The 26435-nt window shown below is 44.1% G+C and overlaps 1 protein-coding gene across 1 annotated transcript in view; it reads right to left on the reverse strand.

The window, feature by feature from the left end:
- Vps13d (vacuolar protein sorting 13 homolog D) overlaps window positions 1-26435 on the reverse strand; it is a 234382-nt gene that overhangs the window by 124047 nt on the left and 83900 nt on the right. The window contains exons 34-44 of the mRNA XM_059255348.1: window positions 22381-22591; window positions 21709-21783; window positions 19681-19887; window positions 17247-17336; window positions 15130-15270; window positions 13871-13993; window positions 11664-11738; window positions 7723-7825; window positions 5723-5875; window positions 3906-4041; window positions 2345-2392 (exon numbers count right to left, since the gene is read on the reverse strand). Of these exons, the coding sequence (XP_059111331.1) occupies window positions 2345-2392; window positions 3906-4041; window positions 5723-5875; window positions 7723-7825; window positions 11664-11738; window positions 13871-13993; window positions 15130-15270; window positions 17247-17336; window positions 19681-19887; window positions 21709-21783; window positions 22381-22591 (1362 nt within the window). The remainder of the gene's footprint in view (window positions 1-2344; window positions 2393-3905; window positions 4042-5722; window positions 5876-7722; window positions 7826-11663; window positions 11739-13870; window positions 13994-15129; window positions 15271-17246; window positions 17337-19680; window positions 19888-21708; window positions 21784-22380; window positions 22592-26435) is intronic.

Genomic DNA, 26435 nt, shown 5'->3' on the forward strand with positions numbered 1-26435 from the left:
GCATGCAGGAGACCCTGACTTCAATCCTTAGTTCTACAGAGGAAGGGAGGGAGGGTTATGCTTAGGACTCCAGATATATTATAAAGAACTTCAACTAAGATGGTGGTAACAACCTATTCAACTTTCCAAATTTCCTGTGAACTGGTAAAAACAAAAATACACCAAAAGCCCTCATAAAGAAACTGTAGACAAGACTTGTTTTCAACTTTCCTGAGGAAATAAAGAACAGTCATCTGAAACAGCTCAAATTAGAGACATTGAGGGAGGACCTTGCAAGGCATTAACTGGTTTCCCTCATGTGGCATCTTCCTTCCAAATTAAGGCTCAGAAAGCATTCCCTGAATACTAACAAGGGGCTGGGTCCTGCCCGGACACACACAGGAAAACAGAAAGATGCCTGCAGAGGCTTCAACCTGTCTCGAAAAGCACATTGTGCAGGAAAGCCTTTTCTGTTTGGGGGCCATTCCTTAGGAGTACATGACTTCTTTTTCTCTCAGTGTGACTCAACTTACCATTATGCTGACCAAAAACTACTATGTGCACTCAAGAACTTCAAAAATAAACTTCTTTCTTCATCATAACCGTCCAGATTCTGCTCCATAATCACAATTTGGTTTCAATTGTTTTGCTTTTCATGTAGCCCAGGTTGACTTTTAATATGCACTTGAGGATGGTCTTGAGCTCCTGACCCTCTGACCCTACCTCCCAAGTGCTGAGATTTTTACAGGCATGTACAACCTTTATAAACAGAACACCAGGTTTAGACACTTGATATAACAGAGGAAAATGGTTCATCATTGCTGTTGGGTTACAGATGCTGTGTTAAGTTCCTGTATGTTTGCTTACATCTGACAGTCTTTGTACAACTACCATATAGAAATATTTATTTAAGAATTAATTCCATGGGGCCAGGTAGTGGTGGCACACACCTTTAATCCCAGCACTCGGGAGGCAGAGTAAGGGGGATCTCTGTGAGTTCAAGACCAGCCTGGTCTATAGAGCGAGCTCCAGGACAGCTAGGGCTGTTACACAGAGAAACCCTGTCTTGAACCCACCCCACCCCCCCCAAAAAAAAATTCCACATGAGATACACAGCCAAGTGCTTCATTCTGCCAACTTTATTAAAGCAAACTGTGCTGTGGGATGTTCTGTTTGGCAAATGTGTTGCTAATTAGTCAATAAATAAAACACTGATTGGCCATTGGCTAGGCAGGAAGTGTAGGCGGGGCAAGGAGGAGAATAAAGCTGGGAAGTGGAAGGCTGAGTCAGAGAGACACTGCCAGCCGCCATGATGAGGAACAGCATGTGAAGATGCCGGTAAGCCACAAGCCACGTGGCAAGGTATAGATTAATGGAAATGGATTAATTTAAGCTGTAAGAAAAGTTAGCAAGAAGCCTGCCACGGCCATACAGTTTGTAAGCAATATAAGTCTCTGTGTTTACTTGGTCGGGTCTGAGAGGCTGTGGGACTGGCAGGTGACAGAGATTTGTCCTGACTGTGAGCCAGGCAGGAAAACTCAAGCTACAAAACTGTGTGAAAATCACTCTAGTAAGCAATAAAATAAAGCACTTTGCTTCCAAACTAGAGCGCTAGAAAGTCCAAGTCAGAAATCAAACCATCTTTTCTGGAGTATTATTGGATTTTGTTTTGTTTTTACTGTTATTTTTATTTATGTGGATGTGTGTATCTCAGTATGAGTGATGCCATGCATGTGCAGGTGTCCCTGGAGGCCAGAAGAGGGAGTTGGATCCCTTGAGGCCAGGGCTACAGGCAGCTGTGAGCTACCTGATATGCTGGGAATTGAACTTAGATTCTCTGAGCCACCTCTCTAGCCCCTTCTCTGCAGTGTTTTTAAGGAGCACATTCTAGTCACCATCAAATCTCAAGCTTCCACTGGCCCAGCCCCCAAGCACCATACCCCAGAGCTTCCAGACCCGCCTGAAACTTCAGTCCCTGGGATTCTGGGGCACAAGAAATTGAAAAGGAAAGCCTGGACCATGTCATTCATGTCACTTTGCAATGACATTTCAGCACCAGTAAGGAGGTAATCTAACTTCTTGTATTTTCCTTGCATGGCCTTTGGACCCAGCATAGGAAATCCACAACTGAACCAGGAAAATGGTTAATTCAGGTGAGAGGGAAAAAGAAGCCTTGAAGGCACCATATTCCTCAGCTATGTGCACTAATTTAGGGGAACCACTAGTAGGAAAGGGTAGGATAAATGCCAGTCACACACAGGCCACAGAGTCCTTTGACCATCAAGAAACACACAGCTATGGACAATGTCAGTGTGGTGCACACACTCAGTAAGCACAATGATAGCAACAGAAAGATCATACTCACATAAACCTGGGGATGGATGATATTTGTTCTGCTGCTTGGGCTGCCAATCTAAGAGAGAGTCACAAGAGTCAGAGTGTCAGCACAGACCCACAATAACAGGTGCAATTAAATTCAGTGACAATCTAACTGCCTTGAGAGGTGTTTGAAACTACTGTCAGGTACAGTATGTCTAAAGACAATACACTATGTCATGAGCAGTAGGGAAAAAACAAAATTCAGTCTACAATCATTTAATGGGGGTGAGGTTTCTCCAGGATCCATCAATGCAAAATAGAAACGTATGCATGGGAAGAGTTGGTCCTTTCACTGCCTGGCATGAATTTAGGCAGAAAAATAATCTGGAGAGAAATGGGGGGAATTGTTTTCTCCCACTAAAGATGGGTGGGGTACCGGTACCAGAGAGAGAGAGAGAGAGAGAAAGAGAGAGAGAGAGAGAGAGAGAGAGAGAGAGAGAGAGAGAGAGAGAGAGAGAGGCACTGAAAATAAACACCTGTGGGACAGTGTTCTCCAAAAGTATCTCTCATGAGGAAAGCTCCAGTGTCTCTGCAGTTTCTATTTCATCACTGGTGCCCATAAATAGGTCACCTGACCAAGAGACCATGAAGATTGCACAAGAGTACTTAAGGAACCTGTATCACCTGGACACTGGCCTTTGCCTACACTAGCAGCCAGGGAAGCTGCCTGCATCCTTCCCCGATGCCTGTATCCTCCCCCATGGCCTGCATCCTTCCCCACTGCCCTGCAGACCCAGGACCACAGGCCAGGGCAAAACTAGGGAGAAGGTATGTGAGCTCATGTGTGATCAGATAAAAAGCAGCAATGGTCACCTCTCTACCTCTGTGCTACACAGGATTTGGGGACACAGTGCCAAAAGGACCACAGAAAAGCACTATAATATGAAAATGTATATAAATTATAAAGCTTTATAATACATCAAAAACAGTCAAGATAGTTGGCCCTCTATTTACAAAGGTCTCACACCCTCAGACTCATCCAAGCCCAGATCATATGCTGTGTGGTCAGGCTTACAATGGTAACCCTGTACTGAGCATGCACAAACTCTTCCCTTGTCTCTATCCCCAAAACAATACAGCATTAGCAATCATTTCCACAGCAATCCTGCTGCTAGGTACCCTAGAAAGTCTAGAGACAATTTCCGGTTCACAACCTGTGTGCAAACACTATGACACTTAACACAAGGGACTTGAGCACCTAAGATTTGGATATGGGCAGACAGGTGATGTCGTGAAACCTATCCCCCAGAGACACTGAGGGATGACTGTATGCAAGTTTCCCCGACTGTAAGCAGCCAAGAAAGATCTCTGCCTATATGAGACAACATGTTGCTGCCCAATTCCCACCTTTTTTTCTACTGATGTCAACCATTGCCTGGCTTATCTGCATGTTGATTACCAACCCAATGTCTGAGCCAATAACCAGATGTCTTCTTCTTAGAAATATGGGAGTAAAGCACTTCCCTGGAGCAAGGTTATTGCAAGCTTTACTGTGTGACAGTGTGGCCTGGCAGGGTGTGGCATGACACCTCGCAGCAGCCACTCACCGTAGAGGAAGAGGAATTCTTGTCTGGTGCTGCATACCGGAAGAAGGTCCCAACCTTGTCCACAGACACTGGGCTCACTTGCTCCCAGCCATTCACTCGAACTTGCAGCTGATGGATGTGCAGGTCATGGGTATGTCTGTCAATCAGAACAGAAAGGGTCCAGTCTCAAAAAGGAAGGAAATCAGGACCAGAGACTCCAATCCAATTTATTGTATAACCATGTAAAAGTCAGCCACTTAAACCTTGTTAGCATTACCTAGCGAGAGAAGCCAAGAAGACGGGCTTTTATGCTGGTGGTAAAACGTGAGGGGCTTGAACCAAGGGGCATCTGCCCCCCTCTCATACAAACCATGAAATCCTGTATGCTTACCAGGTCTCTCCCAGCAGTCCTTACCTAACCTTCATGAGATAATGAAGTCAGTGGATATCAGTTGAGTGGGGTGGTCAAAGTATACTAGCCACTAAATCACGTAACTATGCCCTTGGGGGTACATAAGCTTTCTCTTTTTGGTTCTTTTGTTGAAAATTGTACTCCTCTCAGGAACACATCCAGTTGTTTGGCTCGGGCCCTACACAACCACAGGCAGGCCTGGGAGTCAGAGCCCTCGGAATTACAGAGCGCAAGCGCTCAGCTGAAATTGGAGCAGAAGGCAGTGGGCAGAACAGAAGGAATGGGAGGAAATTGCACGTTTAATTCTATTTTAGATTTTGCCTAATGCAAGCCAGAAGGCTGAAATGGGGAACTGAACTTGAGGCTGACAGGAAAGGAGGAGGGCGGCACAGGGTACAGTGTGCCAAGGGGAAAATGCCCAAAAAAGGCATTTATTTTGATGAGTTCAAGCAGAACAGTGGGTTACATACAGAACATGGAAACCAAGACGGAAATGACACCAAGGTCAAGCCTTCTCTAATGCAAGAGGCAGGGCTTATTCAAAGTCACCATCGACAAGAGCCTCATGAAGAACAGGACACCCCAGAAATCTGTCCAGCATAGAGATTCCACCCCCACCTCCATAAGACCCCCAGAGACCCAGACCCACGTATTCAAAACCCTCGCCAGACACGACTAGCCAGCGCAAACCAGCAAAAGAGTGCTTTGTTGTAAGAGAGGTTTGCACAGAAACACAGGGCTTCGGCCTGAAACCAGTCTCTTCCACTTCAGCTTGCCCTGAAATCAGTCAGAGGCTCAAACACTAAATCTTCACCCATTTACACCCACGACAGCCTTCCCATCTGAAAACACAGTGAGATGCCTTGTTGGACATTTTATTATCTTTCAGGAAACTAACTTAAAGCCTTCTTCCATATTTGTACCAAGTCCTCTAGCTGGCTGCTTCAGGAGTGGTCAGGCCAGCACAGTGCCCCTTAAAGAGTTAATCTTACACTGCTTTGAACTGCTGCCTTACTATTACTGGCTCTGCAGCCTGAGCCTATCTGCTTACAGAAAGGTTGTGGCACAGTGTATTTTAAGATTGAAATCACCAGGCTTTGAGACCCTTTCTAGAACAGCACATCACCCCTGCATGTGGAAACCTGGCCAGGATGCAATGGATCTGAGTGTTAGCATATATCTCGCCTTTGCCCAGACTCTGAAATAACTTAGTTATCTCCTTACACATTGAGTAAATGGGAATAGAAAGAAACGCTTTTCCAGATTGCATGACAGTCTATATTTTAAGAGGAAACAGTGACTTTCAAAGTATCTTTTCACAATAAAACATTCAAGTCATGAATAAATGAAAGACAAAACACCAGGGACAAACATTTACATCCATGTCACATCTTTCACAGAGGAATAAACAACCATATATTATTACCTGTGCCTTAACTTTCCTCTGGCTTCAAATTCAAAGGGAATCTCTTCACCTGTGAGGACTTCTCGCCACTCACTGACGTTGTGGGCATCATCCAGAAATGCTCCATTCCCTTCTGGAACCACCCCGGGACTCCCACTGTGAGACAGTGCAGCCCTGGAACCAGATCAGATGACAAGTTGTCCCTCCTGTCTTGCTCTCCCTGCTGTGTCTACAGAAGTTCCAAGCCACCAAGGAGAAGCAGTCCTCCTGTTACTGACTGACTACACCGGCATAATATAATCTGGTTGTTCTTTGTGACCCATAAAGGACCTTAAAGGCCAGTAACTTTAGCTACTTTCAGGTTTGGTCACAACTTCTTTGGATATGTAGAAATAGATTAAAGGAACGGTGAGTATAGTAGCACATACTTACCACCTCAGCTGAGGAATGAGGATGAGTCAGTCTTTACTATATGGCAAGTTTTAGGCCAGCCTGGGCTACATAGTGAGGCCTTGTTTCAATGTTTTTTAATTTAAAGAAAGTTCGTGTGTGTGTGTGTGTGTGTGTGTGTGTGTGTGTGTGTTGAACATATGTGTGTGTTATATCATGCACATCTGTGTATGTGAAGGTCAGATGTTAACATCAGATGTCCTCCTCAGTGCCTCTCCACCTCATTATCTGAAACAGGGTCTCTCTGTGGACCTGGAGCTCATCAACTGACTAACCTGGCCGTTCATTGAGCTCCAGGGATCCCCCTGTCTTCACTTCTTAGAATGCTGGGTGTGGTGGTGCATGCATCCTAGCACTGAGGAAGGAAAAACAGGATCCTTGGAGCTGAGTGGATAGCCAGCCTGGCCCAATCAATAAGCCCCAAGTCAATAAGAAACCCTTTGTCAAAGGAGGCAGACAGCATTCTTGAGGATGGAATCCAAGGTTGCTCTCTGGCCTCTGCATACACACTCATATGCATGCATCGCACACACACACACACACACACACACAGCCACATTCATTCACACTCACACACACACATACACACACATAAGCATGAGCGCACACACACAGCCACATTCATTCACTCACACACACACACACACACACACACACACATACACACACATATGCATGAGCACACACACAGCTACATTCATTCACACTCACACACACACACATACACACACAACATGCATGAGCACACACACACAGCCACATTCATTCACACTCACACATACACATGCATCAAAAAGAAAGAAACCCCTGAAAGCTGTCAGTACCCAGTCACCTGCTCCAGCTGTGAGTCAGGAACATGTGAACCAAGGCTGGACTTTCTAAGGGAGTATGCTGGTGACCAGCAAGAAGTTAACTGATGTGAACTGGTAAACAGCAAAGTCTTGGCTGAGGTACCCTCACAGCTAGTGGAAACAGGAGAATGTAGTTTCAAATCAGCTGACAGTTACTCAGTTCTGCACTTCATGAAGCTGGAAATGTTCCCCTATGTATTTAGAATAGTGAGCCAACATCTAAGCAGGCAAAGTTGTCAGACAAGCTTTGCATTTAGCTTAGGCAAGTTCTCATGCCCTCCCAACTCCACCCAATGCTATCTGAGCCAAAGTGTGTTTTAGAGACAAAAACAAGCGTTCAGGAGTAGGAGGAGGTGGAGGGCATTTCCAAAGCAGGCTCAGAGAAAAAATGTAAAATACTTAGTTTTGTGACCATATATAGCTTCCTTAAAGAGTGTGGCGCCTAAGGAGACCTGGAATAACTTTTCTCTCACCCTCTGACTGTGAACATAACACATTCCAGGTCAAGATGAGCACAGCTCCACTACTGCACACTCAGGACCCACTTCTCTGTGGTCCTTTGCAGAATCAGAATTTCCACCATCAATCTCAGGGCATGAGTTACTGATTTAGTTACAAACCCAGAGGCCTTGAGCAGGGACCAACCTTGCACTGCCAGGCTGCTGCATGGAAGTTGCTGGGGATTTAAGTGGCTCCAGAGACAGAATCAAAGCACCTTACCTGGTGGGTGTGGTAGTCAGGGTGGCAAACCACAGTGTGCATCCCGTGTGGTTCCGAAGAGCAAAGGGGACGAATGGTTGCCTGCGCTTCGGGGTTTTCACCTCTGCTGTGACAAACAAACAAACAGAAGACTATTAAGATCTACTCTGTCTTCATGATAGAGACCCTCCTATACCTGGAGACAGCACCCACAGCTGTCTCTGGAGAAAAGGAACTGCAGGCTTCCTGACATGACAAACAGATGCGTCATGGATGTGTTGGCCTCTGTGTGATGGCTCTCTCACACATACACACACAGTCCCCACAACTCTCACAGGTCTTACTGCTGAGAAGAGGGAATCAGGACCTGACCTGGTTAAAATTTAAATAAGAAAAGAAAAGACTGACATTGGTGACCCCTCCCAAGCAATGCATTCTCAACACTAACCCTGGCGAAAGCCCGTAATCTTTTTTCTCTCTCACTAGGGAATCAAGGTCATGCTATCTGAAAGCTTTTAAAATGAAATTTTAGCTCTCTCTTCTTTTTAGTGGGCACTGTGTGTGTGTGTGTGTGTGTGCACGCATGTGCAGGCATGCATGCAGAAGCTAGAGCTGATGTCTTCTCTATCTTTCTTCACTTTCTTATGTACTCACTTACTTACTCTTATTTTGAGACAGGGCATCACATGAACCTGGAGTTCACTGACGACTGACTGCCTCTGTCCCCCTCCTACACCAACACTAGGATTATGGACACATGCTACTGTGCACAGCTTTTCCACATGGGTTCTGGGGATCAAACTCAGGTCCTCATACTTGCACAGAAGAGCCAGATCTCCAACATAGTTCACTTTTTAACACAGGCAACCCAGCTAGCTACCATAAGGAAGGTATCAAGGAGGCTACAAAGGCAACATTCCATTCAGCTGTTTCACAAAACAACCTCTGATTGGGAACCTGCAGAGAAACAACAACTACTAGAAAATGATATAACCAAATTCTAGGGAAAGGTGAACTAACTATGAATACTGAGAACTATCAGAAGGCACTCCAGTATCCTCAGGACCCTTCTGCAGTCCACTCTGACCAAGTGCCTGTCACCTCCAATAACCATATAAAGTAAGTGGGAGATGGCGGCAGGAACCACCCAGCAGTGACAATCCAGGGTAGGAAGGCAGCTGGCTGAGGAGCTCACAGCACATGGACACTGATGACCACAGCAGGCCCCAGGGTCCAGCCGTCACTTTCATTTATCCTGAAAGCACAAAGACAGCCTGAGAACAACCACAATGTCAATGTGGGGCGGGGAGGGGGGACATCTCAAGGAACAGCAAATGCCAGCAGTGGAGAACACCAGTGAGGCTGAAATCATTCCACGTGCTTCCCACAGGCAAGACCAAGAAGATAAACCATGCCTGTCGAGCCATGATGATCATGGCCTGTCTAGCCACAACCATCACCAGCCTACTTAAGAATCCATCACTTTCTCTGGGGCTTGCATTGTGACAGCTTTCCAAAGGGGAGGAGCATGATGACTGTCAAATGGACAACTTCAGGTTTACACAAGTTCTCTCTGGACAGTTGCAACTCAGCACGACCTACACCAGCCATCTTCTGAGGACAGGAACAGTCTAGAGCAGTGGTTCTCATCCTGTGGATTGAGACCCCTCCCCCTTTGGCAAACCTCTATCTCAAAATTATTTACATTCTGATTCATAACAGTAGCAAAACTATGAAGCTACAGTAAGAGCTTTATAAAGGACAGACAGTGCTCATGTGCTCGGGGAGGAGCCTCCCTCCATGCAAGCAAGGAGCATGCAAGCACCTTCCTTACAGTAGACAAGGGCCAAGAGGAAAAGGACCAGACATGCCTTCCCATCCCACTGTGAACCAGATTGAAAGTTTCCACTTGCAAATCATGCATTGAAAGAACAGGTGGCAGATTGGCTTTAACCACTTACCTTGAAATACAGCCTCAATCAAGTACTAGAAATCCATAGAAAGTGATCTATGTGTCTACTGCTGTGGGATTAGATAACATGGAAGGCATAGTGCACAGGATCCCAAGTTTCATGTGCTGGTCAGACCTAATAACAGAGGCTAAAACACCACAGAGAACACACAAATCCCAGCACTGCATCAGCATCCAACTCCTCTGTGTCCTTGCCTTTGGCACAATACCAAGAGAAAACTCCCAAATCCATCAAAGAGAACATTATTTCCTGATGACCTCAAAAATCTGCCTCCAGTGAGCAAATCCAATTTCTTCAGGGGCTGAAAAAGCCTCAAGCTCCTCACATCCAAGTTCAGCATCAAATGAGGCCAGCTGAGGAAATTCCTACCCCTCTGCACATTTTTCCCAGAATAATTGGCCATTCTAAGAAGTGGGATTTTTATGCTACCTAGCAGTTCGCACTATCAGAAAGGGCCTGGCTTGTGAATCATAACAAAGATAATGAAGCCCCAAGTCTGATGCTAGACAGTGAAGTGAAATAAAGGCAAATTCCTGAGCTGCCCACAAGAGTCTGTCACGTTGGCAACAGGGAAATAATGCTTGGCTTTTGCCTCAATGAGGAAATCATCCTGGAAAGCTCAGCTGTGTGAATTCATAAGAAATGAAGATGGGAGCCCTCTCTCAAAGACCTCTCTCAGTGGAGCCTTCTAAAAACAGAATATACAGTGACCCTTCTGTATTAATAACCTTGTTCAGTATTCCCAGGAAAAGAGGCTCAAATGCCTTTTGGTTTATCTTTCCTTTTCTTTTGTCAGGGTCTTGCTATGTAGCCATGGCTAGCCTAGAACTTATGATCCTCCTGCCTCAGGCTCCCAAGTGCTGGGATTACAGATGTAGACCACCAAATCCAGCTCAAATGCCTTTTAAAATAAGATATATCAAGACCCATGATCTGAAATTAGTCACAAACATGAATCAGTCAGATTAACAGTGCTCATTAACACAAAGGAATAAATGCAGGTGATCCAAAATGTGGTATTTCTTTCTACTCTCACTCACCAGTCAGTTCTTCAGGAACATTTTCTTTCCTATCTCCTAAGTACATAAATACCTATGTAAAGAAACGAAGGTTTATATCTGATATGGATTCACAACACGCCCCCACGGTTGGGCATGGTTGCGAATGCCTGGCAGACCTAGGCACTTCTGCCTAGCCATTTCCAGGTCAAAATGTCTCGCGTGACCAGGACCCCGTGGCTTTGCGTGGTTATGTAAAGTGCGCAGCGCAACCATGTGATCTACCCACATGAGTGGAGTAGTCACATGGGCCTGTGTGCGCAGGCGTGGCCCAGCCTTTATAAGCCGGAGCCATATTCCTGGCTCCAACTGTATTCACTGTGTTTTACGTAGGCTTGTGCACGTCTGTCTCTCTCTCTTATCTTAATAAAACACTTGTTAGTGGATTCTGTCGTGTTTCGTGACATTTCCTCGCAGGGCAAGAGTGCTGCTAAATAACTAACAGTATCCAAGCAATTTGTTGGGAAATACTTTCTTGGCTCTATGACTAATGATTACAGCTCCTATTTTACAGAACCCCTGCATCCCCATGAGAATACACACTGACTGGAGACTCTGTAGGCCAAACCATGAGGCACTGCCTGCCGAAGGATGGAGTTTCCCACCTCCTTCCTTTCCCCTATAAGAGCCCTTCATGCCTTTGGCTTTTCTGTACTGTGTAGTATGCAGTTGATCCCACTTTCACAGGAGGTCAAGGGAGATGGTAAGAAAGCAGGTGTCACGTCTGCTGCCACAGCCATAAAGAGGTGCTGCTCTGCTCATCCGCTGGAGACATTCTTTCAGGTTACTGAAGCAAAGTACTTACAACTGAATATACAATTCAGCTCCAATTAACAACACATATGAGAAAAAACAACAACAATGTACAAATGGACGTATAAGGCAGTTCTTGAAACAGGAAAATGATGCAAGCCCTCTGGCTGTACTGTACCTCGAGCATAGATCTGGTGCTCTAGGTTAGTCAGACTGGCTGTACTCCTAGTTCTAAGGTAGACAAGAGGGAGGCCTGGTAGACAGGAGAGACAAAGTTAGAGGGTAAGAACAGGTGCGGTGAACAAGACACACCTCCAACATGCATGAGCAGAGAACATTACAAATGGCATGCATCCTGCAATTGTGAGAGCACCCTTCCTGACTGCTGGGAGCCAAGAATGGACTTGGCAAAGCCAGCACTTCTCTGCAAGGCTGTGATGGTGCGGCTATGTCAAGGCAGAGCACTGCCCTTGTTCTAATTAAGCAACAATGAATTCGTTGAACATTCCCTTGAAGGGAACAACAAGCCTTCGGGGGAGTTTTAATTTAAACCATGTTATGTATTGGCCCAGAAAAGTCTAATCAGTATGGATTTTACAGGAGATATGCCATTCCAGTTGGAAAAACGCAGGAGTGACAAAGTGTTGGTCACTGGGTACCTCAAATACTCAAGGCAAGAGTCAGTCTGGCCTCCAGATTTCAAAGTCCTTTCTCAGGGTTTATCTCACAGTACTAAATTCCAACTGAACATACATCACGAAAACAACTTGTACTTGTCATAAACTGATCAACGGAGTCATGCTGCTGAGCTTTCCCTAAAGAATAAGCCCTTACTGAAAGGCTCACAACTATGGCAACACAAAGTGAATGTGCTCTGTTCCCTGCTAAAGACAGTGAAACAGCAGTAAGCCCACAGTTCCTTAGGTAGAAGTTCACATTAAGGGCTACTCTGGGAGCCTGGTTTATGGCTGGCCTCAGTAAACAACCTAACTTTGGGGAGAAATGTGGCTAAAATTCTCAAATAAGATCTGAAAAGTGGTAGTCAGTTCAACACGGTTGGAAACTACTAACTTGAAAGCCAATGCTATATATACATGCTGCAGGAGGCCTCTTAGACAGCTACCAGGAATAACCAATAAAAAGACATTTGCTATTTGGGTATAGCAGTTTCGGGTGGTTAAAATAGTGTATCACATCAGCATCACTAACTATAAAAATCTTGATAAATAAAAATCAAGCTTTAATATAGATAGGGCGATTTATTAACAATAGAGAGAGGAGAAATGTAAGAAAGACAGAGTGGGGCCTTCCAGCACATCAGGCCTTCCTGGAGTTGGCACTGATTGGATCTGAGGTTGCCCAGTACGGAGCTCTCTTCAGAACCACGCTCTCTTGGACACACAAGGATTACTTAGAGTCTTCTGGACAGGCAAGGTCACTTTTCGGCCATATAGATTAGGAGGGTTAGGAGAGCTTGGGCTCAGAAGCAACAGCCTGAGAAGAGAGAACAAGCCCAGCTGAGGCTTTTGTCTTTCCTTCTAGAAGCACGAGGCAGTCTGCTCACACACCCCAGAGAGGCAAACCAGCACAAATGCTTCCTATGCTAAGAAAGCCCATCTTCCCGGTACTGTTTGCAGACCAGATGGAATATTTACGTATTCATGAGCTATGTGAAGTCCCGCCAAGACTCTCCAAAGAAACCACACTGAAAAGAGTTGGGGCTGAGCTGAATTTGGATGACAATGGCTTGTGGAACAACCAGGACCTGTGGTGTCTGTCACCATCTCCCCAGCTCTGAGGCAAACAGAGCTCCATGCTGAGGCATTCATCAAAACCAAAAACATCATCAACAAAGAACATACTGACTCTTTCCTCAAGAGGCCGGTATTCAATCTCTTTATGCTCTATGAACAATACAGGCCCTTCTTTTAAAAACGTTTTTCCACTTGGGATCCTGCCGTCCCTCTTTCCAAGAATGCATACAAACCCTCTAGCACTAGCTTTAAATGTTTTTATAACCCAGTTATTAAAAACCCTGTCGATTGAAAAACCAATTGTGTTTGGCCAACTGAAAATAAAGCAACCAACAGCGTGTCCTGACACGCTCTTGGTGCACCGGTTCTTCTTTGGTGTCACTGGAAATCCAGAGTAACGGTTTGCAGACCCCCTCTCCCCCACATCGGTGGAATTAGAGCCTGCATTAACAGTTCAGTAGTTTGTGCCAGAAAACTGTCTTTTCCAAAGACTAAAAGGAACAGCAGAGGCCAGTCAAACTTCCTATGGAGTTCTCCACAGAGAATGACCATTCTATTTGAATCTCTCAGTGAAGGACTGCTCTGTAGATTAACACTGCTACAGACAGACATGTGCATATAAAAACCTTACTTTGTCCAAAGCATGGTGGATCCACTGAGGAGCCCATCCAGTCTTCTGACTTGGCTGACTCTGTCTCCTTGTCTTCTTTACAGTAATCCGCCAACCATGATTCCTTGGTACTTACATACTGATCTAGAAAGAATGCCATGAAGACATTATGAGGGAAGATAGAAAAGGTAAAAGTTCATATCAAATAATTTCAACTCAGCAAAACAAGCTTTTACTAAGCACCTCCCTATATGCTGGGCCTATGCTAGGAAAGGCTGGACCCTGGAGACAGCAATTCCACCTAGAAGAGATTAAAGTGATCAGAAGAACTGCTTCCATGAAGCCACCCACGATGTGAACGGGGATAAAGCAAAGACAGAAATACAACACTAGGGGGCAGAGAAGGGTAGATTTACTCTGCTTTGGCAAAAGTGGGTGGTGGGTGTATGCCAAAGTCCAGGGAAGTCTTTAGAGAGTCAGACCCAGTTTCAGTACTTGAAAAAATGAATAGAGACTCAATGAGACTGAGGATGGCATCACATTCTGGGAAAAGGGACTAGCAAGACTCTAAGACATTAAAGGACACAGGACACTGAGGGAACATTGAGTGCAATGCTGTATCTTCGGTGCACATACTGCAGGAGGGACACAGCAGAGAAATCTAGATCCACAGATGTACATTTCAGGGCCACCAAAGAAACTTTGAGAATGAATGCCATTGGCTTGGCAATTCTTTAAGCAAGCCATTTTCAGAGTTAAGTCAGTGTGACAGTTGAAAGGGAACAGCACAGAAAATTAACTCATTATGCTAAAGTCATACCTTAAAGAACTGCTCTGTACCTGGGCATGGCAGTGGACGCCTACAATTCCAGCCACTTTGGAAGCTAAGCCAGGAGAAATGTGAATTTGAGACAAGCCTGGGCTGCATCACAAAACCTCATTTCAAAAACGAACAAAAATTCCTCTGTGACTAACAGAAGTGAATCTTAGCTCACTTTTAGGATATTTTGTGAACCCCACTGACAAGCATTATGAGGAGAAAGTTCACAGGGACCCTTTGTGGTCTCCAAGCAGCCTTAGCTTTTACTTGGCCAGTGAGAGCATTAACATGGGGGCCCCAACACTAGAGACCAGGTTAGGGTTCACTAGGAGAGCAGCCATGATGAGTAAGTGATGTTGGGCACAGGGCCAAGCATTTGCCCACCTGGCATCCTTGTCTTCAGGCAAAGGACTCATGTTACAGATAAATGCTAGCCTACAACAAGCAGCTTTCCACTCACCAATCAGTACAGAAGTGATGTTGATATCTAGGCGGGGTTTGGCCTTGGCCTCCAGCTTCAGTCGAGGAGGATGGAGACGACTAGCTGCCTGTTGTTGCCAGGATACAGAGCACGGCCATGGCTCAATAAATGGCTCCCAGCCTAAAAGAATGCAGGAAATAAAACATCTGTTCAGCAGATATCAAGGGTTTATAGGAGAATACTGTTCATGAAAGCTTAGCAAGGACAGTCTTAATGGCTCCAATTCAATCTCACAATGAAAGAACCACCTTTGACTACAGGTCACCCTACAGATGCCTGCTGTCTGCAGAATATGCCTGGAAGAGCATTAACACTCCCCACCATGCTCTTCTCCAGGTGGCAGGAAGAAGGGCAGGGAAGACACATGCTCTGTTTCATTAAAGCTATGTGACCTCTTCCTCAATGGAGACAGGAAAAAGAGCCTCAGACTCAGGTTAGAAAAGAAAAACAGTGACTTTAGCTAAGAGCTCCTACATCAATCCTTGTGCTCATAGATCAATCCACCAGCTGAACAAAGGCACATTTGGAGGCTCATTAGCTTAACTTCCTCGGGTTTTTGTTTTAATCTTAAAACGCATCACACACATATATTATATATAATTAAAAAGAAACACTACCACAAGCACTCGTGTAATTGTTTGACTTAAATAGAAAATTGCCGGGCAGTGGTGGCACACGCCTTTAATCCCAGCACTCGGGAGGCAGAGCCAGGTGGATCTCTGTGAGTTTGAGGCTAGCCTGGACTACCAAGTGAGTTCCAGGAAAGGTGCAAAGCTACACAGAGAAACCCTGTCTCAAAAAAGAAAAGAAAAGAAAAGAAAAGAAAAGAAAAGAAAAGAAAAGAAAAGAAAAGAAAAGAAAAGAAAAGAAAAGAAAAGAAAAGAAAAGAAAAAAAGAAATAAAAAATCAGGCCAGGCATGGTTGCATGCACCTTTAATTCCAGAACTTGTCAAGCAGAAGCAGATGGAGCTCTGTTGAGTTTGAGGCCAGCCTAGTGAATATGGCAAGTTCTAGGACAGCCTGGGCTATAGAGAGAACCTGTCTCAAAAAAAAAAAAAAATAAAGGAGGAGGAAGAGGAGAAAGAAAAAAAGAGGAAATGGAAGGAAGAAGAAGAACTAGAAAATGGCAAGTATCTATGAAGTCTGAGTGCTACCCTACCTCCTTCCCAACAACCTTCTCCAGCTACTCCCTGCAACCATCTGCTTGAACTGGTCTCTGCTTTCTTATCTGTCTTATGCTTTTAGACTACGTACTTCTTAAGAACTGGTTGGTTTGCCTTGTCTATGAATAGATGGATACATAAATGGAATCCCATATATATTCTTTTCAAGATTTCTTTGCCCCTAAAACATGTTTGAGCACATTGTTGCAATATTTGGTGAAGCTGATTGAGATCATGGTTTTTGCCAATGAGTAGCAATCCACCAGTGAATATCTAACTTGCTCATTTACTCCTGAAAGATGTTCATTCAACTCTAGTTTCATTACTACTAGGAAGAATATTACTTTAAAAAGCTTTGTCCATGTGTGTTAGTACACAGACCTGGAAAAGGGTATGCAGATCAGCTGTTAATATGCTTGTGTTCAACACCACTAGGTCATGATGAATACCTCCAAACCATACAAATTATAATTCTGCTTCAGAAACTATGGTTCATTTGCACCCCAGTATGTAGTAGTGTCACATTTCACTTCTGCCTGGATGTTGGGTATTAAAAAATTATATTTTGGGCCAAATGTTGTGGTACAAGACTAATTTCAGCACTCAGGAGGAGACTGAGGCAGAAGGATTTCCATGAGTTCCAGGCCAACCTAACTATAACAATGAGTCACAGACTAGCCTGAACTATAGAGTGAGACCTTGTCTCAAAACAAATGCACAAACAAAATTAAAGACACTCAGCTCTTCAAGACCAGTTAGCTAACCTTTGAAAGACTTGAAAGTACAGTTACAACATAGCAATCATACCTGCTGATCTTTCTCAGTCTCACCCCACCACAGGTTTTCTTCATGTCACATGGATGCAGCAACGGGCCCTGGTAAACATTCACACTTATTCTTTAAATCCTACAATAACATACGCTTTATACTGACCTGAGAGAGCACGGTTATAATAATCTCCAGAAAGGGTGAAGTGGGCGTAGCCCTCAGGGCTAGTTCTTATGTGCTGAAGAAAATTCAGACCTGCAACAGAAGCAAATCTCACTACAGAGGCGGGGCAGAGCTGGCCTCCCAGGTGAACTGCACTGCAGACACTAGCTAGCAGCTGGTGCTAACAACCTCGTGGGAGAGCACACATAACTATAGCATTCTGTCCACCATACAGGCTTGGGCACCAGTTTTCTTGTTTTATAATCACCACATTCAAATGTCATTATTGTGCTGGAGAGATGGCTCAGTGGTTAGGAGCACTGGCTGCTGGGGGAGCTAGGTTCTATTCCCAGCACCCACATGGCAGCTTACAACCATCTGTAACTTGAGTTCTAAGGGATCTGATGACCTTTTGTGGTCTCCATGGGCACCAGGAATGCAGTGGTGTACATAAATATTTGCAGGCAAAACATCCATACACATAAAAAATAAAAACATATATATTATTATCTTAGTTTATGAGGTTTTGGCACTCCCTTAAGCACTGTACCTAAAACATGATCTCACTCCCCCTGCCCCTATCTCCAGCACACAAGTATAGCCAAAGCCTTAGAAACATAAGGTATTTCTCCCTCAATGCATGGAAAGAGGGCAGTGATAAGAAAATGCATGCCCTGATGAACACTAGCTTAAATTGCTTTTAGTGTACTTATTAATTCTTTGAGAATTTCATACAATGTATTTTCATATTTATCCCCAATTCCTCCTCCTAACTACCCACAGATCCACCCTAACCTCTATACCACACCCCGAACCCTAGGAAAATTGTAAATCTCCTCTTTTTTTACCCATCAACTTCAATTTGAGCTGCCCACATACTCCTGGGATGTGGGGCCATCCACTGCAGTATGGTTGACCTAATAGGAGCCTAAAAGAAAACTGGCTCTGTGCTGCTAGATAGGTGTGGGGGCTCATGACCCTTTCTTACCCCATATTAGCTCAAAATTTTAAGACTGCCATAGAAAACATAAGAAGTCAGACAATTATTCTCTACAGAAAAGACATTCATGCCAGCAGTCAAAAACCCCAGTGGCTTTTAATTGGGAAGCCCTGAAAAGCAGAAAAGGGACAAGTTGAAGATGAACAAAGACCAACCTCAAATCCCCAGAACCAAACTTCACAAGGGAGAAAAGGCTGGCGAGCCAGAAACCACGGAAGTGACAGGTGATTTTTTTTTTTTCCACGATACGGTTTCTCTGTATGGCCCTGGTTGTCCTGGAACTCAATCTGTAGACCAGGCTGGCCTTGAACCCAGTAATTTGCCTGCCTTTGCCTCTTGAGTTCTGAGGTTAAAGGCCTGCGTCGCCACTACCTAGCTAGTGACAGGTGATTTTTCACCTGCTCCCCTCAGAAGCCTCATCCTAGCATGTGCAAGAGGGCACTGAGGAGAAAGCACTCCTTCCCGGGTCACAGCCTATCGAAAGCAGATAAGTAGTGTCACCTCACATGTGGCCCTCTGCAGGAGAGGCCACATGAGCTTTCTAATAGGATCCTGGATTAGTTTTCAAGAGAAAAACTGGCAGCAGCATTCTTCTCCCAGCTTGTGTTTTAGACGTCCCCGGTGAGTCTATTCACCACTACATTCATGTGCAGGAGAAGACAAGAATGAACAGAGTGTCTGGCCAGATGTGATGGAAATGTTATCAGTGTCATCTCTATTCCTGAGCTACAGGCTGAAGCCACACAAGGGAAATAAATAAAAAATTCTGGGTGATTCTTCCTCGTACCCAGAGTATGTCTTACTCTCCTGACTATCCCTTGAGAGCCCACACCTATGCCCTCGGGTGTGGCTCACTTTCTTCTGGGTGCCTCTCTCTATCCTAACCCTCCTGCTGAAGCCTATACTAAGATATAAAATATTTTTACTAAGCCTTAATTCTGCTTTGTTTAAAAAAAAAATATACACCGGGCGGTGGTGGCGCACACCTTTAATCCCAGCACTCGGGAGGCAGAGCCAGGCGGATCTCTGTGAGTTCGAGGCCAGCCTGGTCTACAGAGTGAGTTCCAGGAAAGGCGCAAAGCTACACAGAGAAACCCTGTCTCGGGGGAAAAAAAAAAAAATATGGTGGGGCATAGTGACTCACACCTGTAATCCCAGCACTTGGGAGGTAGAGGCAGGTGGATCTCTGTGAGTTCGGGACTAGCCTGGTCTACAGAGCGAGTTCCAGGACAGACATGGCTGCTACACAGAGAAACTGTCTCAAAAGAAAAAAAAAAAAATCTGAAAAACGTGTTAGACAATTAAGTTTTGTCTTAATTCCTTACTACTGCGCTATGAAGTAGAAGGGGAATGAGAACACACGGAAAACTTCAAGGCAGGCCCTAAGAACTGAGCAGCACTGGGTTGCTGGAAGTGCCCCAAGCCAAGCACACTTACGGGAGAAGGTAAGCTCAGCCAGGGGCACGTCACAGTCCATGCAGTCATCGATGAAGCAGATGCATACGCTCTCAGCCTTGACCTCTACTCCAGAGATGTGTGGGGCCTGCATGGCCCCTGGGCTGTCTCTACTGCTAGAGGACAGGGACAGGGACTTCAGAGGCTCTGCATTCTTGAACAACCAACTTGCTGCCTTCTTCAGCTGGCCTTCAAGAAAATCAGAAGGTGAGCAGTCCCACCACTTCCCAAAGCTTTACAAGGATCTGAGAGTGAGGATAAGGCAGGGGCAGAATATAGCGGGAATTCTGTTCTTAAGCAAACAGAGAAAGCTCCCACCCGCTTATTGTATACCTTCTATTCAAGTTGATTAACAAAGACTTTTAAGGACCAGCCTTAAGGCCTTCTTCTGGGGCCCAGAGAAGGGCTACCATAAGCAAGGGAAAACTAAGTATATGAGGGCGAAAGCAAATGAGTTCACACTGTGATCTTTCTGTGTATGCCTCTTTACTCTTCTTTTTTTGCTGCAAAGTTTTCAGTTTATATACATACATAAAACAAAGACAATTCTCTGGTAATCACAAAGTTACAGAGCTAGAATTTCTCTCTGGGTCATAAAGCAGATTGGAGCTGTAGAAGGGCGTCCAGGCAGGGGTAAGTGGTAGAGCACTTAGAATGTACAAGGCCTTATCCTTAATTTCCAGCACTTCAGAAAGAAAAGGGATCTCTCTCTCTCTCTCTCTCTCTCTCTCTGTGTGTGTGTGTGTGTGTGTGTGTGTGTGTGTGTGTGTGTGTGTGTGTCCATCCTCACATCCGAACACATATAATACCTAGAAAAGCAGAGAAACCAAACAAGTGTAAAGGCTGGAAGGAAAACCAACTTTGACTGTACTGCTTTTTTTTTTTTTTTTTAAGAGAAACAAAAGGTGGGTATGATGTGCCATGGTAGAAGGACACAGTGTGCAGTGTGCCACAGTACAAAGGACACAGGTTTCACATCAGCAGACCTCTCTTTAATGTACCTTGGGCCCATACTAATAGATGAACTCAAACAAACTTACTTAACCTATCTGAGCCAGTTTCGTCATCTGAAGTCTGGGCAGTAATGGCTATTTCCAAGAGTAAGGAGACTCCACGAGAAAACCTAGAGCCAGGCTGGGGACAGGGATCGAGCTCAAAGTGCATGCCCACTGGGTTCCATCATCAGAGCTGCATAAAAGGCAAGTTGTCTGCAGCTGTGATCCTAGTGCTAGAGACACAGAGGCAGGAGGATCAGGCATTCAAGATGATCCTAAGCACAAGGGTTCAAGGCTGGCCTGAGCTACACAAAGCTCTGATGCTAAATAAAACAAAGACAGGCCCAGTCAGATGGCTCAGGGGTACTCACTGCTAAGCCTGACAACTTGAGTTCAATCCCCAGGATTATGGAAGGAGACAACTAACTCCAAGTTGTCCTCTGACCTCCATACACACATAGTGACATGTGAATACTCACTTACATACATCCACACAAAGAAAGAAATGTAATCCCTGTTGGTTTGTTCAAAAGACCAGAGACAGAGCTATAGGTGCTCAGCATATGGTCATGGCTGTCAGAATCACCACCATTACCACCACCACCAGTAACCAGAACTAACAACTACTTTCCAAGTGCCAGGCACTTTCCCAAAGCCAGGGCCTCCTACGCTGACTTCACAGGTAAGGAAGCACTAGCACTGAGAGGCTCAGGAACTTGCCTAGGGCCCCTGATGAGGTGCCAAGGAAGAATCTGACCCACGCAGCCAGCTACAGTCAACCTCCGAATCACAGAAAATCCTTCAGATCGCAACTATGGCCAAACCAGAATGATACTCAGCCCCCAGAGGATACATAAAGCCCCCTGAATATTCTCCTCTCCTCTCTCTCTCTCTCTCTCTCTCTCTCTCTCTCTCTCTCTCTCTCTCTCTCTCTCTCTCTTTCTCTCTCTCTCTCTCTCTCTGAACTGAGGAGGAAATAAAAGGAAGCATGTTGTCAAGACAAACAGCAAATTACCTTGGCACACCAGAAGAGCCTTGCGACAGTCATCCATGCTGAAGCCCAGCTCCTGCAGTCTAGCCAGCTGTAACTCTAGGAGACAATTTCATACAGATTACTCCACAGTCCGATATAAGGGGGGACTAGTAACATTTCCTTTCTTGAGGTAAAATGGGCTCCTAGTGTAGAACTCTATCATGTGTACCTTGGACTTTTCCATCATTTCCTTATGTTGTATCTTTAAAAGTGCAAGACTATCATTTAGTGTGAGCAACACTGACTCAAAGTTTTCAGAAGCAAAGTCTCAATTTTAAAACCAAACTTGTAGATGAGCCATACAACTCCAGAAGCAGTTGTAAGGGGAAACGCTGCTGTAAGCGGGAGCAGTAGCTGTAGAGTCATACTTTACAATCATACTCAAGGACAAGCAATTAGATTACGATCAATTGAACTGTGCATAAGAAACTGAAAAAGTTAAAGGTGGGTGGGGTGGGGCTACCAGTATGGAAGATAAGTCAAGTACTAGGGAGGCAGAGGCAGGAGGACTGCCATAAGTTTGAGAACAGCATGGATGATATATGACATATCAAATGTTGGATCAGTCGGGACGCAGAGTAAAACATGAGAGACAGAGACAGAGAGAATAAGTATTATCAAGAAGACTGCCTGGGTTTCCAAATAGACACCTACCCAAGACAGGATCTAAGGTGTGTCTTGACCCTTCTCTGACATCCTCTCCAATTCGAGATGCCCCTGGGAGGCAAGTGCTGACAGATTCTGCCTCCAAGGCTGCTGTCTCCGGGGCTGCAGTATTAGCTTGCTCTGGGATGGATTTTGCAATGGCAAGAAACAGCTGAACATCATTATAGGAGAGTCTGATATCCAGGGCTTGTAACTGAATCTAATGGAATGTAAAAGGTAGCAACAGTTTTAAAGCTGCTTTCGGCTTTGTGCCCACACATCACTCAAACATAATTCCTACTTTATGTCTCAGAAGTCCAGATATCACCACAACTTCTCATTTAAAAGATTGCAAAGATCTTGAAATTAAGTAAATAATGATGAGGTAATATCTCAGCCATCAGGTAATGGTTACAAAACTAAATAAAATTAAAAAACAAAACAAAACATTAAACTAGGATAATTACTAGAGCAATTAATACCTCACAAGATAAGAATATGGCTGGGGGTGAAGACCACATAATGGTAATATTTTGTTAATCCATTTTTTCCTAGACCCATTACATTTTTTTTATCTCTGAAATAAATTGATCAACTGTGATGGGTAGCTTTGTCAACTTGACACAAGCTGTAAGTACCTGGAAGGTGAGTTTCAGTGAGAGACTGACTGTATTGAGTTAGCCTTTAGACATGTCTTAGGCAGCATGTCTTAATTGATGTAAAGACCCAGCCCACTGTGGGCAGCACCATTCCCTAGGCAGGAAGTGCTGAAGTGTGTGAGAGCAGAGAAATCAGGATGAGTATAAGCAAGAAAACAATCATGTGTGCACTCATTTCTCTCTGCTCTTGACTGTGGATATGATGTGACTAGGTGTTTGAAGTTTCTGCTTTGACCTCTTTATGTTGAACCATAACCTGAAATTATAAGATGACACAAACCTTTTTCTCCCCTAAGTTGCTTTTCATCAGGATATTTTATCACAGCAACAGAAATGAAACTAGGGCACCTACACAATGGATCTCTTTGCCTATATTGTCAGCACTCAGAGATAGAGGTAGGAGAATCAGGAGTTCCAGGCCAGCCTAAGCTACATGAGACCCTGTCAATAATAATAATAATAATAATAATAATAATAATAATAATAATAATAATAATACAATAATAATAATAACATTACTAGTAATAAAAATAACAACGATGAAAAAATCTTTGCTTTACTCAAACATAACCTTACATTGGTCAAGTCTGGAAGTACCCTTTCTGAAATGCACTCCTCCTCGGAGATGAGCAATTTAGCTCCACTGGTGAGGGCAGCACAGACCTACAAGCAGGCAGCACACTGGACAGGGTACAAAGGTTTGTGAAGGAACCTTTCTTTATTCACTCACTCAGTTTTTTACCAGTGAGGTACTGCTGAAACTGAAAAGCCACATAGCCTTTCCCTTTCAGGTCCCCATGATTCAAGTGGACTGATTAATTACTGCCCTCTTATCAAAGAAACAACACCTGACTTAGAGATGGCTCAGTGGTTCAGAGCACTTACTGCTCTTCCAGAGGACCTGAGTTCACTTCCCAGCATCCACATGGCAGTCACAATTGCCTATAACTCGGACTCCTTTTCTGGCTTCTTGGGCATCCACAGACACACAGAAACAGACACACACACAGACACAGACACACACACACACACACACACACACACACACACACACACACTGAAATAAAGAAAATGAGATCAAGAACCCCAAGGGCTGTAAGCCTCTCTTGCCTAGCTTCAGCTTCTGTCCTTACCTCCCTCAACCCCTCTCAGTCCCAGTGAGACCTTCTGCTTCGGCCTAACTCAGCTTCTTGATCTGGAATGTCCTCCTTCCTCTGCTGATTTATATCCTACCTGGCCCACCCCACCCCCAGATTTCCCGACCTTGCAGCACTCTACCCACTACTCCTGCCTATGTTGAGTTCTGCTTTCTATCAACTTTTTCAGAACTTCAAAATGATACCAGCCTATTAGAGGGTCTTTTAACCTTGTCTACACTGCAAGCTCCTAGGTTGTTGCTGGAGAATTTCTCTCCAGCTCCCACCACCAAGTCCCGCCAGTCTCAGAGCCCACTTATAAAATAAACACACAGACTCTTACATTATTTAAACTGCTTGGCCATTAGCTCAGGCCTGTTATTGTCTAGCTCTTACTCTTATATTTAGCCCATTTCTATTAATCTTTACTTTGCCACATGGCTTGTGGCTTACCGGTACTTTACATCTTCCTTCTCCTGATGGCGGCTGGCAGTGTCTCTCCTCAGCCTTCCACTTCCCAGAATTCTTTTCCTTGTCCCGCCTATACTTCCTGCCTAGCCAATGGCCAATCAGTGATTTATTTACTGACCAATCAGCAACACACTTGACATACAGACCATCCCACAGCACTTCCCCTTTTCTTTTCTTAAAAAGGAAGGTTTTAACTTTAACATAGTAAAATTACATATAACAAAACAATTATCAAGCAAGAATTACAGTTACAATATTAAAGAAGAGATCCTATCTCTTATATTTGTAAGTTTAAGGTTTTATATCTAACTTATCTTTTATTATAACTAAGGAAAATTGTAAGTATCTAGTCTTTAACCACATCAAAGACCTCAGAAGGATATATTACTACCTGAGAAATGGAGAAGGATGCAAGCAACTTTTGGGAGTCTTGCAGGGTAGACAGAGACAGCTGAGCCTGGACAGTCATGCAAAGTTTTCTTGTAAAGTTGGGACATCTGTCTTCAGCCCACAGGCCTAGAGTCTCTTATTCATTTTTCTCTGTGTCCTGTAGAATGTCTGGCAGTTTTCTCTGCAAAGCAGGAACCTGAAGGACCATTTTGTCAAGCAAAGTTCAGTGGTCACCTTTGTATGGGTCCTGCATGTCCAGTTGATCAAGCAGTCCAGGCAAGAACAGTTTCTTGCCCAAATGGCTATTTTTGTCAAGGTGAAGATAAACTCCGTATGGAGTGTCTTCGATGCCCATCCTCCTCTCTGAAGTAAATCGGTGCTGTCAGGAGCAGACATGTCTCACTGTCCAGAAAGTCTAAATTTTTAAAACATTTTAAATGCCATATTCTGTAGGTCTTTGAAGTGTTTGAAGACTACCTATCTATCTGAAATATAACTATGTATACCTAAAAGACTTAACTAACATGGCTACAAATATGATTATCATAGATGACTAATTATTAATCTATTTTTTAATTATCCATTACAATTTTAAATGAGTTACATAAACATAATACCTCAAACAAGAATAGAAATATATATACAGTATAACAAAATTAAGTTTAAATTTGTATCAATAAACTAAAATCTATAGCAATGTAAAACATTTTAAACAAGTTGTTACTCTTTTAAAGTAGGTTCATTAATCTACCCTTTCATCCTATCATATCTAAACTATCCCCTTTTTTTCTTTAGAAAGAGATTGTATTTATAATCAACCTGCTTTAAATAAAAATATTGTTTTTTCTCTGTCCCACACCAGAGGGCTCTTCTGATTTGGGACACAAGAATCTCTTAACCATTTTTTTTTTTTTTGAGCAATATGTCTGGGTTTAGAGGGGGAGTGAGCCAATTCCATCTCTAAAGCCAGCTTGGTATATTTGGGAATTTGGGCGTAGCTTCTCTTACTACTTCCTGCTGGAGGGGGGCGCTGTATCTTCTGGAGACAGAAAGAAAATTTTAGGATCATGGAGTAGTCCGTGAGGCTGTATATCTGAGCCAGTTGCCTTGGAACCATTCTGGATGTTGGATCATCTGGGCCATGGTGTCATCGGAGACCTTTCAGGTGGTCTTGGCTGGTCAAACCTGATGTATCTTAATCTGGAACAAATCCATAGTCTCTGGCTTTCTGTGGAAACAAGAGCAGAGACTCTTTTCCAAAGCAACATATCCTTATATCCAAATTTTGAAGTCAAGGTACCTTTAAAATATACATTTTGGCATAACTCAACAGCTTTTACAATCAAATGTTTTTCTGTAGTTACGAATATCAAAGAGAACATAATCCAGATTCTCTGTGTGGTAGTCA

This window comes from Peromyscus eremicus, chromosome 2, assembly GCF_949786415.1.
Source record: "Peromyscus eremicus chromosome 2, PerEre_H2_v1, whole genome shotgun sequence".
NCBI classification, from domain to species: domain Eukaryota; kingdom Metazoa; phylum Chordata; class Mammalia; order Rodentia; family Cricetidae; genus Peromyscus; species Peromyscus eremicus.